Source organism: Eurosta solidaginis, chromosome 3 (genome assembly GCF_040869045.1).
Source record: "Eurosta solidaginis isolate ZX-2024a chromosome 3, ASM4086904v1, whole genome shotgun sequence".
NCBI classification, from domain to species: Eukaryota; Metazoa; Arthropoda; class Insecta; order Diptera; family Tephritidae; genus Eurosta; species Eurosta solidaginis.
The window spans coordinates 61,016,926-61,031,139 of NC_090321.1; the positions used below are offsets into that span (position 1 = coordinate 61,016,926).

The 14,214-nt window shown below is 35.9% G+C and overlaps 2 protein-coding genes across 4 annotated transcripts in view; one reads left to right on the forward strand and one right to left on the reverse strand.

Annotated features, from left to right (window-relative positions):
* The window catches only part of Dek (protein), a 99,828-nt gene that overhangs the window by 45,662 nt on the left and 39,952 nt on the right, over nt 1-14,214 (forward strand). The window contains exons 8-12 of the mRNA XM_067771962.1: nt 743-895; nt 1,080-1,274; nt 5,640-5,733; nt 5,839-5,930; nt 5,998-6,150. Of these exons, the coding sequence (XP_067628063.1) occupies nt 743-895; nt 1,080-1,274; nt 5,640-5,733; nt 5,839-5,930; nt 5,998-6,150 (687 nt within the window). The remainder of the gene's footprint in view (nt 1-742; nt 896-1,079; nt 1,275-5,639; nt 5,734-5,838; nt 5,931-5,997; nt 6,151-14,214) is intronic.
* Nucleotides 7,919-14,214, reverse strand: part of LOC137243812 (SCAN domain-containing protein 3-like) — a 61,782-nt gene continuing 55,486 nt past the window's right edge. For 2 of the 3 annotated variants that reach the window (XM_067771964.1, XM_067771965.1), the window contains exon 2: nt 7,919-9,733. In XM_067771964.1, coding sequence (XP_067628065.1) covers nt 8,480-9,730 — 1,251 coding nt within the window. In that variant the 5' untranslated portion in view covers nt 9,731-9,733 and the 3' untranslated portion in view covers nt 7,919-8,479. Of the gene's footprint in view, nt 9,734-10,593; nt 10,701-14,214 lie in introns of those variants that run through there. The other variant, XM_067771963.1, reaches the window with a different exon arrangement.

Genomic DNA, 14,214 nt, shown 5'->3' on the forward strand with positions numbered 1-14,214 from the left:
ATCAAGCCCAGAACAACCTGTCCGATGCAACCATCCCTTGCACGAGACACACTGAACAGAGTATGACCGTCCTAAAAAGATTCTTTTCTGGCAAATGCAGCAAAACCATTTCTCAGGACCGGGGTCAGGAGACGGACCCGGATTGGGTTCGATACCTTCCCGGAGTAAGAGAATATGTAGCAGTCCTGCTGCAAGGAGCTGCTGGGAGGATGACAATTTGTGGGAGGGACGAAACAAATTAAATGGGGTCACACTGAAATGACAGTCCTTGGTCGGGAAAAATCCCGAGTCGCTCCGGTACATAGAACCGACTGCCTTGGGAAGCGTTTGTATGCTTCTGTAATTTATCTGTAATCCGTACTTTATTTAGTCTGATTAATTGTTCAATTTATAGACTAATAAATAAATAAATAAATATCAAAACACATTGCATTTATTCTCAGATAGGGTAGTTTTAAAACAATGTCTGTGATTGGCATTTTTGCATACAATTCTGCGGTAAGGCATTTTTGATAGGACAGCCGATATAGGGTGATATTCTAGACAGTAGTCAATATATGTGACCCGGTCTATGAAAAGATGGCTTTTGACTAAAAAAAAAACAGCTCTTAACAGCTGTTTCTCGCAATTTCTTTTTTGAGTCATAAGCCACCTTTTCATATACCGGGCCACATATAGTTTATTCAAGGTTTTCTAGAATTTTCTTGATCACATTTTAATGCACTTTGTTGTATTTTTTCAGTATAATCCATCAGGCGGCAATTCGGATTCAGATGGTGCCCGTGGTGGTCGCAAGCAAGTAGCGCGTGGCGGTCGTGGTGGAAGACCTGCACGTAAAAGTTTTAAGAAGAATTCTGATTCCGAGGAAGAGGAGCTATCAGATGCTGACAGTGATGTGAGAGGAAATAGATATTTTTTAAATTTTTTTATTGTTAAAATGATTGATTTGCTTGAAATTTGAATTAAGAAGAATAATGTTTGAACTTTTAGGAAAATATGTATATTTTGTTGGGAATCAAAACACTTAAGTTTTAACATTTAGTATAATATGCCAAAAATTTGTTTCACGTAATACGCAGGTGCCGAAACGTAAACGCTCTACATCTGGTAAACGTGGCCGACCTTCAGCAGGTTCAGCCAATAAACGTGGCTCGCGTGGGCGTAACGCTAAACCATCTAAATCGCATAAGCGCAAAGATTCGGAGAGTGAGGAAGAGGAAATTTCTGAAGAAGAGGAAGAGGAGTTGTCTGATCTTGGCAGCGATCACAGTGAGGTAATAAATATAGTTTAAAAAACTAAAAAAACACGCAATTATGGTGCCCTTTTAGTATCTACAAACCACTTGGATAGTACAGAGGTTCGTGGTTCCGCTATTAATCACAACTTGTTTAGTAGCGAGTTTTCAATAAATTGCGTTAAATGGGTCTAACTTTCCTTTGCGCGCCTAGCCTAGATAGTTACAAACAAGCCTACATACAAGGGGTCCTCATGGAACTTGGTGGTGAGGAGGGAGGGATGGTCTGAAGGTTTATTGTGGCCATATAAATCGTTCCCGAGATGGTCGGGCTAACACCTTAATGGTGCTGTGTTACCGGAGCGTACCAGATCTGTATACGGCAAAGGACCATCACACCGATAACGCTCCCCAAAGCCTTCGGGAGTAACCTTATCGCTACAACAACAACAACAACAACAAGGGAAGCTAATACAAGCGTGTTAAAAACAAGAACCTTTTTGCCACTGAAATTTGTCTGAATTAGTATAAAAGACCCTCAATTGTGCTATTTTTAATTATTGTGCAAAATATTCATTTCGGGAGCCTCTGTGGTGGGGTGGTAGCGTGCTCTGCCTACCACACTGAAGATACCAGGTTCAGCTCCCGGTCAAAGCAACATCAAACATTTAGAAACAAGTTTTTTCAATTAGAAAAAAGATTTTCTACGCCCTTCGGCAGTGATTTTGCAAACACTTCAAGAGTATTTCTGTCATGAAAAGCTTCTCAGTGAAAACTCATCTGTCGTGCAGATTGCGTTCGGAGTAGGCCTAAAACATGTAGCGCCTGCCCCGCCAATTTTTAGGAAAAATTAAAAAGCAGCACGACGCAAATTGGAAGAGGAATCTCAGCTTAAATTCTATTTCTGATTAGAAAGTTTAAAATTCATACGTGATTGCGGCGCACAACGAGTCAGTATTAAAGAAATCTAAGAGATAACCCTCGATACACATTGTTGCTGATTATGATCAATTTGTTTCTTTATATATCCAAAATTCATTATTCACATTATTCGATTATTGTAGGTCTTTTCACTGGTCATGTTTGTATTGGACCACATGCGGAAAGGATTGGCGCTCCATTTAATGCTTATTGTAGAAGCTGCGGCAACGAAGAGGAGCCTGAAACTATTAGGCATCTATTCTAAGAGCCTGAAACTGTTAGGCATCTATTCTGCGAATGTCTAACGCTCGGTAGAAGAAGGCAATGTTTTATGGGCAAGATGTTTCTCGTAGATCTGACTGATATAGCTGAGGTCAATACACGACGCTTAGTTAGCTTCACAAACTCACCGAAGTGGTTTGATTAGGAGAGTAAGAACAAATCAATGTGGTTTCACAATGGGCCTATAAAGGCCTAATTGTGCCGCTCCTATGTGGACGGCAGCCACTTGAACTTAACCTAACCTATTCGATTGTGTGAACACTATGTAAATAGATAAATGTAAGGCGCGATAACCTCCAAATAGATTTTAGGCACTATGTATTCTAGACTGGGTTGGTCCCAATACAAAAAAAAAGTTGCTAATTTCCGCCCCTAGATTTAAAGATTATGTTGAGACGATTTCGGAAAACGACTTCATAGCTTAAAAGGACATTAAACGGAAATGTGAAGCTTCTCAAGGCCAAAATAATGACTAGTCAATTTTAACAATCGGACTTCAAATAACCAAGTTCCAACGAAAAACCCGTTTCGGCCAAAATAATGACATATCAATTTTAACAATCGGACGGTCAAATAACCAAGTTTCAATGAAAAACCCGTTTCGGCTGTATTTCGAAGGATCCAAAAAATTAAAAAAAAAAATTTTTCAAAACCCTCTCAACATAATCTTTAACAAAAAAATTAATTTTTGTATGCTAAAAATATTTTTCAGCCACTTTGAAAATTAGATATGTTAAAATTTAATATTTGAAAAATATAAAAAGAAATAAGCCAGATTAATAGGTTGGGTCTAAAACTTTGCCAGGTCATTGCAAAATAATTTGTTCTTTTTAAATTGGGAAAAATATTCTTGAGGCACTTTGGAAATTAAATATTAAATTTTAACATATCTAATTTTCAAAGTGCCCCAAAAACATTTTTTCAATTAAAAAAAAATTATTTTGCAATGACCTGGCAAAGTTTTAGACCCAACCTATTAATCTGGCTTATTTCTTTTTATATTTTTCAAATATTAAATTTTAACATATTTAATTTTCAAAGTGCCTCAAAAATTTTTTTCCATTAAAAAAAAATTATTTTGCAATGGCCTGGCAAAGTTTTAGACCCAACCTAATAATCTGGTTTATTTCTTTTTATATTTTTCAAATATTAAATTTTAAAATATCTAATTTTCAAAATGCCTCAAAAACATTTTTTCAATAAAAAAAAAAATTTTTTTGCAATGACCTGGCAAAGTTTTAGGCCCAACCTAATAATCTGGCTTATTTATTTTTACATTTTTCAAATATTAAATTTTAACATATCTAATTTTCAAAATGCCTCAAAAACATTTTTTCAATTAAAAAAAAAATTATTTTGCAATGACCTGGCCCAACCTAATAATCTGCCTTATTTATTTTTATATTTTTCAAATATTAAATTTTAACATATCTAATTTTCAGTGCTTCAAAAACATTTTTTCAATTAAAAAAAAAATTATTTTGCAATGACCTGGCAAAGTTTTAGCCCCAAACTAATAATCTGGCTTATTTATTTTTATATTTTTCAAACATTAAATTTTAACATATCTAATTTTGAAAATGCCTCAAAAACATTTTTTCAATTAAAAAAAAATTATTTTGCAATGACCTGGCCCGACCCAATAATCTGGCTTATTTCTTTTATATTTTTCAAATATTAAATTTTAACATATCTAATTTTCAAAATGCCTCAAAAACATTTTTTCAATTAAAAAAAAATTATTTTGCAATGACCTGGCCCGACCTAATAATCTGGCTTATTTCTTTTATATTTTTCAAATATTAAATTTTAACATATCTAATTTTCAAAATGCCTCAAAAACATTTTTTCAATTAAAAAAAAATTATTTTGCAATGACCTGGCCCAATCTAATAGTCTGGCTTATTTCTTTTTATATTTTTCAAATATTAAATTTTAACATATCTAATTTTCAAAGTGCCTCAAAAACATTTTTTCAATTAAAAAAAAATTATTTTGCAATGACCTGGCCCAACCTAATAATCTGGCTTATTTCTTTTATATTTTTCAAATATTAATTTTAACATACATATCTAATTATCAAAGTGCCCCAAAAACATTTTTTCAATAAAAAAAAATTATTTTGCAATGACCTGGCAAAGTTTTAGGCCCATCCTAATAATCTGGCTTATTTATTTTTATATTTTTCAAATATTAAATTTTAACATATCTAATTTTCAAAATGCCTCAAAAACATTTTTTCAATTAAAAAAAATTATTTTGCAATGACCTGGCCCAATCTAATAGTCTGGCTTATTTCTTTTTATATTTTTCAAATATTAAATTTTAACATATCTAATTTTCAAAGTGCCTCAAAAACATTTTTTCAATAAAAAAAAAATTATTTTGCAATGACCTGGCCCAACCTAATAATCTGGCTTATTTATTTTTATATTTTTCAAATATTAAATTTTAACATATCTAATTTTCAAAATGCCTCAAAAACATTTTTTCAATTAAAAAACAATTATTTTGCAATGACCTGGCCCAACCTAATAATCTGGCTTATTTATTTTTATATTTTTCAAATATTAAATTTTAACATATCTAATTTTCAAAATGCCTCAAAAACATTTTTTCAATTAAAAAAAAAAATTATTTTGCAATGACCTGGCCCAACCTAATAATCTGGCTTATTTCTTTTTATATTTTTCAAATATTAAATTTTAACATATCTAATTTTCAAAGTGCCTCAAAAAAATTTTTTCAATAAAAAAAAAAATTATTTTGCAATGACCTGGCAAAGTTTTAGGCCCAACCTAATAATCTGGCTTATTTCTTTTTATATTTTTCAAATATTAAATTTTAACATATTTAATTTTCAAAGGGCCTCAAAAACATTTTTAGCATACAAAAATTAATTTTTTTGTTATATTCAAGGGTTATTTCAGCCCCGTCACCCCTTAGCCAGTTCTGCGTTTCTATATTTAGATACCTTTAAAAAAGCACTATACATAATTTTCATTGTGCCTCAAATACCTGCTCAAAAATACTTACCAACTCTTAGACTATGCGGACCGGCCAAGTTCAACTAAGCTATTGTTTGATATACCTTAACAAATTACTATGAATTTTATTGCTTGAATCGATTATCATATTTCTTTCATATTTCACCTTGTTTTCTTTGCTTTAATGTGTTCAATCGATATTTTGAATTTTCAGGAGAAAGAAGAGTCAAAGAAGTTCAAGAAACCCTCAGCACCTGTGAAAAATGCTAAATCTAATAACAAAGCTAAGACGCCAGTTAAAGGAAAAGGTATATATATTTATGACATAAATCTTATTTTTTATTCTGAAATATTTTTATTATAATAAATATTTTTTTATAATAACCCTATTTTATTTATAAAAATTCCATCAGCTTCTGGACGGCAGAAAAAGGCGAGCAAAAGAGATGAGTCAGATGATGAGGATGAGCCGCTAACTAAGAAAGGCAAAGCGACATTCCCCACGGTAAGATACTGTAACATTTTATTAAAAACAAGCACAAATTAACCGAAATATATCCCAATTTTTTTAGGATGAACAAATACGCAATTATGTCAAAGAAATTTTAGATAAAGCCAATCTCGAAGAGATCACAATGAAAACTGTTTGCAAGCAAGTCTATGCAAAATATCCTGATTTCGATTTAACAGATAAAAAGGACTTTATAAAAGCTACAGTGAAAGCGGTAAGTTTTAACAAAACTTGTATGTTAGAGTTGTTAAGGTATGCAATCACCCCGGAATGCAATCCATGCATTTGGATTGCAGCCTTCATTCCTTTTTATAAGCCTTTATTTACTTTTACTTGGCTGTTGTTTGTAATCAAATCTTGCAAGTTAAATTTGATACACTTCCCGGTGTCCGATTGAGCTGAAATTTTGCACACATGTATAACTCCGATGACAATGCAATATTACTTTGCGAGAATTCGATAAATTAATCGATAACAGAGTTATCGGTAAAGATTTGTGTTCACAAGGGAATAAAAGCCTAAGTCCTTTGTTTAGAGGGATGGTGAATAACCTACAGCGGCTCAGGAATGAGGTAACGCTTTGTTTGTGTATACAACGAACGTAGAAGTTAGGCTGTTATCGCTCAATGTTGCATACTTTTCTGCGCACTTGATTTTGTTTTACAGATTTAACCCACAGAGCAGAGATCTGCAATAATTAGTTCTAAACTGAACGGGACATAGGCAAAGCCACAATAAAATATTGTTACGAATATTAGCAAAACTAAGGGGCGCTGCCATCTCTAGGCCGATGCTAAGCAGTGACGTGAATTCACATCAATAATTCAATCATTATGTATCTACATAAACGAATCAATAATTGCGTCTACACATATGTACGTATACGAGCAGCGGAGAAGCAATGCACAATCACATGCATATATCTTATCTGAGTTGTCACAAGTATTTGTATTTGTATTTTGTATTTTATTAAATTTTTTCCTAACAACAATTTGACAAAATTATTTTATAGTGCTAGTCAGAACAGTGACAGAACAATGGCGAAAATTCAAAAAATGTTTCAATAACTTAGATAAACAATAGATAATTTGTAAAATAAGACTTAATGGTTACAATAAATTTTAAGGAGCTTAGCCTAGGGACACAGAACAGAAATAAGAATAGAGGGGACATTGCAAGGGTAGGTAGTACAGTAATAATATTAGGTTCTATCCTTTGAGGAAATAGGAGGTGGCAAGAAAAACGGATAGAAGATCAGTAAAGAGAGTCAGTTGAAGAAGGAGAGGTGAGTCAATTAAAGAACAAAAAGATTAATTCTTTTTTGAAATGCAGTGCATTACTTATTTGTCTTATTCTGGCTGGAAGGGAGTTCCAAAGACGGATCGAAGTAACGAAGTATTGGCGTTCAGAAATTAGCATACGGTGCTTAACATGTGCAAGAACCATTGTCCTCGTAGAATGAAGAAATTGAAGCCTTCGATATAGGTAATAAGGCTCCTTCGTGTAGGTTATCTTATGCAAGGTAATAAGTGTTCTAAACTTTAAAAGATTGTCAAAAGAAATGTCTAGCAACTTTGAAGAATAACAGGAAACGTGATCAAGTCTATTCAGCCCGTAAACGTATCTAGCAATGTTATTGTAGGCAACATTAAGCTTCTTTTTACTCACAGCGTCACTGTTAGAAAAAATCTCACAGCCGTAGAGGAGCGTAGGTATTAAGTACGCTTTGGATAAAAGTAGTCGAATATGTAGCGGAGTGAAATACTGTGTCAACCACAGTGTACGGAGCATACCGTACACTTTTCCTACGGTTATAAAGATATGGTCTCTCTAGGACAATGGTTCCTAACCTTTTCTAGGCCAGGGACCACTTTTACCTTTCTGTTGGTGCCAGGGACTACTAGTTAAGTAGGTATAATAAAAAAATTTAAAAATCAAATTGAACTTTATTTAAAACCTCAATGGGTATTTATGTACACAAAAATAAATTTAAAAAATGTTCGGTAATTTGGTATCAATGTGATTTTTGAGCTTGTATATTCTGTACGAGCTCGTGGATCCTCGGACTAATGCTGCTTAAAGCTACACGCAGATCATCACTTACTTCCAAACGATTCCTTGCCTTGTTTTTAATTACCATCAAAGCAGAAAATCCCTGCTCACATAAATAAGTCGTTGAAAAACATATCAAATAACGCAAGGCAATTTCTCGAAGTTTGTTATAAAAAATTGCTTTTTTACACCAAAGCGACTCTATTGAATTCGATTCAAAAGCATCCTTGCAGTTTCTGTCATTTTGGAGTTCTATCAGTTCTTCCTGGATTCCTTCAGCAACTTCACTTACGTTCATGGTAAAAGGGCTACGAATCAGTTTTTGATCAACTATAGCTTCTTCGGCATATCCTGGGAAGTAACGATTGAATTCATCAATCAACATTTGTAAATGAGTTTTAATGTTTTTTTGGATATTTGCTACACTCGAGCCATACTTTTTGTCTTCCACAAGAGTTTTAAATGTCGCAAACGCAGAATAATTTTTTTCTTCAAGTTATAAAAGCTCGAAGTTTGTCTTCAAAAATGAATATATTTCCGACGTTTTGTAATTGTTTATTTCCGGAACCTTGCAGTTGCATATTCAGTTTATTCAAATGTTCGAAAATGTCCACAAGATAAGCCAAATTTAGCTGACACGTTGGATTAGTAAACTGTTTTGAAATATCATTCATTTTTTTATCAACCAGAAATATCTCAACCTCTGCCCTTAGTTCGTACAATCTTGCCAACATATTACCTTTCGAAAGCCATCGAACTTCTGTGTGAAAAAGAAGTGCTTCATGGTTAGACTCCATATCAGTGCACAACTTTTTGAAAAGGCGTGTATTTAATGCGCTGCTTTTAATTACATTCACAACTTTTATGGCCATTTGCAATGTATCATTAAGGCATACGGGTAAAGTCTTAGAAGCTAATGCCTGGCGATGAATTAAGCAATGTGACGTTATTACATTGGGATTTTTCTGTTTAACTAAAGTCGACAAACCAGAACGTGAACCTAACATTGCTGGAGCACCATCAGTGCAGAGAGAAACGAGGTGATCCCACATCAGATTATGCTTACCAAAATATTCCGCTATTGAATTCATGACGTCCATACCTTTCGATGTTGTTTCCAGCTCCCGTGAAATCAATAATTCTTCTTTAATTACGTTTTCATCTAAAAAGCGAACAAATACCAGTAGTTGACAACAATTTGAAATATCGGTCGATTCATCACACTGCAAAGCGAAAAATGGAGATTTTTTGATTTTTGAAACAAGTTGCTCCTCTATATCATTTGACATTAGCTCAATTCGGGCTTTGACGGTGTTATTGGACAGAGGTATATCCTGAATTTTTTTCTTGGCCTCTAATCCCAGTACTTCTTCGACGGCTTTGATCATACAGGGTTTCACAAGCGTTTCCCCGATTGTATGAGGTTTTTTAGATTGTGCTATCAATTTAGAAATCTCAAACGAAGCTACTAATGATTTTTGTGAAGCTGAAAATCTCGTACCACTAGGTCCGAGTTTCATTTTTTTTAGGTTTTCTAATTTTCCTTCAAAGAATTCTACTGGACGGTCAGACAAATTCGGTTGTACCGTGTCTAAGTGGCGTTTTAACTTCGCCGGTTTTAAAGCTTCATTTGCGAGGACAGTTGAGCATATAACACACTGTGGTTTTATTTCTCCCTTATTTTCTATCGAGGTAAATCCAAACTTTATGTAGTTACTGTCGTATTTTCTCTTGGGCGCCATGTCCTTAAAATAAAATTTAAAAAAAAATAGAGCTAAATACAAACTAGGAAAAAAAACCGTAAGTTCAGACATTATAAAAAATATTTATCATGGTGTTACACTACGATCACACTGCAACCGACTTCTGTCGTCCATCAGCAAACACACATCCGCACACATGTGTTTTAAATGTGCTCGCAAGTTTCATTCGATTTCACCCGAATGTAAACAAACTTTTGCTCGTCCGTGCAAATAGAACGCGCTCGAATTTGCCGGCCGTGCCGGACTACAAAAATCGGTTGCAGTGTGCGCGTAGCCTAAGCTAGCTTCTCCCGTGACACAACAAATCCAAGTAAGTAGCTCTCTCGTGACAAATGCATAACCAAGTAAGCAGGTGGAAAACTAATCGATACTTACTTGTTTTGGTTTTGTCACGGGAGGTACTTATTTTTTATATAACACAAAAACAAAAAAAAATGTACTACGAACCCACGAATAACAAATCTTTGCACTAGAATTATCAATTCGACTTTTAGAAGTTCATAAACATTTAAAGTCGTGACCTCTAGTTATCTAACCGATAGTGTTCTTACAAGGAACATCAGCTGTTCTTCCTTGCATGGAATAGGTAACCTTGTAATTGAACCATGTTACTTCACATGTGCATATGCATATACCTATACTGATGTTTCATTAAAATTACGATATCATATCAAATCATATACAAATCACAACAGCAATTTGATATGCACTGATTCAACACCATTTACACATAATCGTGAGCTCACTTAAACAGAAATATACGCTTTTAAGATGTACATGGTATTCCAGAAATCGAAGTTTTTTAGACCAACGAAAACAATTTAATTAAAATGTCTACTTACCTGTACCATTAACGGACAAATTCAAAAAATAAAGTTAAGAACAACGATCATTAATGATCAATTCCCTTCCTCACACAGTAAAGTAATACGAAATGCTATTACAGAAACTGAAATATAACAAATGACTGGGTTAGTTATGAGCGACGCACTGTTTTTTCAGTATCAGTGAAGAGAGTGACTGCTACCTTCAATAGCTGTTACTTTTTATGAAAATCACAATCGCTATTCCGATTTCACTTATGTATTCTTATTTTATGGAGGGGGGTCCTACAGCAGCGAAATTTGGCATAATAACTTTTTTGGTAATACGATTTGGCATTAGGCTCAAATTACAGAAACAAAATACATGGAAAATAAATATTTATATGTGGAGCAACCGTTATTTTGCCATGCCATATGTGGATAGTTTTTGTTTACCAACCGTTAAATTTCAAATCATTCGCGGACCATATTTTGGCTTCCGCGGACCACCGGTGGTCCGCGGACCACCGGTTGGGAACCATTGCTCTAGGACAATGTTTTGTTAAAAACTATGCCAAGATTTCTTGCCGTGTCAACATAATCTATAACAGAATTTTCAAACATAATATTGTTTAAGCCATTTGTAGCTAGCGGCTTTCTACGGATAACAATGCACTTCGACTTTCTAGAATTTAGACATAAACCATTCATGGAAGCCCATACACGTATTTGACTAAGGTCTTGATTCAAGTTACATATACATAAACTCATACAATCGACAGGACAGCACGTATACAATTGAACATCGTCAGCATAGATGGGGACGTCACAATACTTAAGAACACGAGGCAGGTCATTAATGTACAATACAAACAACAAAGGACCAAGGATTGACCCTTGGGGTACACCACGCGAAACATCAAACAAGATCTGATTAGGTTGGTTGCATGACTGGAAAAATTAAACATGTTTTCCAGCTTTTTACATAGTAGGGTATGGTCAACAGAGTCAAAGGCTTTAGAGTGGTCAATAAGGGTTAGGAAAGCCGTAAAGTTATCATCAATGCGCTCCCGTATATCTTCTACCACAGAAATAAGTGCCGTAGTACAGCTCCTTTTTGGTCTGAAACCGGACTGATGGTCCGTTAAAAGTTTATTTGCATGCACATATGTGGCGATCTGCCCATGTAGGATGCGCTCAACGACCTTCGAAAGAAAAGGCAGTATGGCTATCCGCCTGTACTCTTTGTTTTGTTTGGGAATGGGGATAATTTTAACAGCTTTCCAACATTTTGGAAAGACAGAGGTGGTTAGGATATAGTTTATTAAATAGGTTATATGGGGCAGGATTACGGGTAGAATAATTTTCACAAATTTTGCACATATTCCGTCTAAGCCTATAGCGGTGGACTTCATAGAAAGTATGGCTTTCACACCATCACAATCATCGACACGAACAAACTCGAGAGGACTAGCATCAACATTTACACGATCACCGTAGTTGTCAATACATACATTAGCAGCCGAGGGAGGTAACTTTAAAAAACTATCATTGATATCGTTAACATCTACATCAGGGGGGACAGAGAGATCGGCCTTGGATTTGCCAATTCCAATTTTCTTGATCCTATTCCAAGTTTCTTTTGAATTTAAAGCGGTGCTGAACTTATTTTCGTAGAAATGTACTTTAGCCGATCTTATGGCTTTATTGGCAGTGACTCGTGCAGCTTTGAAGCGCATGTGCATTTCCACAGTTCTGTATCTTTTCCACCGGGAGTAAGCTAGATTACGCAAGTGAATTAGATGCATAATACTGGCGAACCATGGATTGCTATTGTGTTTCGTCACCTTAAGTTTCGTAGGAACGTGGTCGTCGAAGAGCTTATTTATACTGTCTTGAAGGAATTTAGCTTGCCCATCCACCGATGCCATCGTTCGAATCAATCTCCAGTCGACAGACTCCACTGCTTCAGCAAGTGCACTATAATTTATGTGGTTCTTACCCCACTCGAACCTGCCTTCTAATTAAACGCACACACGATTTATGTTTTAACATGTATTTAATATTAATTCGTTATTACAGGTATTTATTAAATGGTGTTAAATTAAATTGGAGTAGTTTAAGTTGGCTAGGTAGGTAGGTAGGTAGGTTGAACTGGCCGGTCCATGAGGACCTCACATAGACTGATTGAGTCCGTAGTGTTACCAGAAGTTTTTTTTAACGACCAAACTGAAAACCCCTATCAAAAACCAGGACCTATGTTATAAAATAACTCCGTCCTCTTGGCAAATACTAGAAGCTTCCTAGGACTTAAGCCACTTGCTGCTTCTAGATCTGACAGCTGTATCACTCCTAATAGCTGGAGTCTTAGCCTGGCAAGTGCAGGGCAAGAGCACAGAACGTGCTCGATCGTTTCCTCCTCCAACACGCACTTCCTACATCTGCTATCACTGACCAAGCCTAGTTTAAAGGCATGTGACGCCAGAAGGCAGTGTCCAGTCAGAAAACCCGTCACGAGTCTACAGTCCTCTCTTTTTAATGATAGGAACAACTGTGTTAGTCTAAGGTTGTAAGACCTACACATAATCTTCGACACTTTACAGCCCCGCGCTTGAACCCACGCCTTTCCCGCTTGGTCGATCATGTGCACCTCTCGACTTCGCTTAATCTCGCCCAATCTAATTGGGACATCTACGGAGCAAGCTTCAAGGGATGCGCCCTTTTTAGCTAGTTCGTCCGTTTTTTCATTCCCATCTATTCCCATATGCCCTTGGACCCAATATAGATGTATGGTTCTCCCTGTCCCGATTCTCTCCAGAGACTGCTTACACTCTAACACGCATTTAGATGCTGTGCTATGCGAGGTTATTGCCTTAATTGCTGCTTGACTGTCAATATAAAAGTTAACACGGTTGCAGCTTAATCTATTCTCTTCCAGGGTTTCTACTGCTTTGGTTACGGCTAATATTTCCGCTTGGAAAACGCTGCAGTAATCCGGCAGCCTGTAGGATCTGCTTATTTCCGGATCAGCGCAGTATACCGCAGACCCTACTCCTTCCACTACTTTGGAACCATCAGTGTACACATGTATCGCCTCGTCCGCCATTTGCGCACCCTTGCGCCAACCGTCCACCTCTATTGTGGCCTTAAGATCTCCCTCGAAGCGCAGATAGGGAATCATGTAGTCTGTTCGTCTTGCGATTGATGACGCTATACTACTATGGCCATATGGTCGGCGCTCAAGCTGCCCCGAAGCACCGAGCCTGGTTGCGGTCGTTAACGCTTTGTTCTTTGCTACCTGGTCTACAGGTGGGATGTGCAAAATGGCATACAGTGCGGCCGTCGGGGTTGTTTTCAGGGCTCCCGTAATGCTAAGCATCGATAGTCTGCATACCCCCTCTAATTTTTTTAGGTATGTTGTTTTTTGTGTGGCTTTCCACCAAACAAGAACTCCATACTATAGAATAGGGCTTACAATCGCTGTAAAAATCCAATGAGAAAGAGAGAACGATAGGCCCCACGTACACCCCAGCATTCTTTTACATGCATAGAGTGTCGTTGAGGCCTTCTTGACCCTCTCCTCCACGTTGAGCTTCCACGACAGCTTACTGTCTAGGATGATTCCTAAATATTTTGTGCTTAAGTTGGCTAACTTTACCA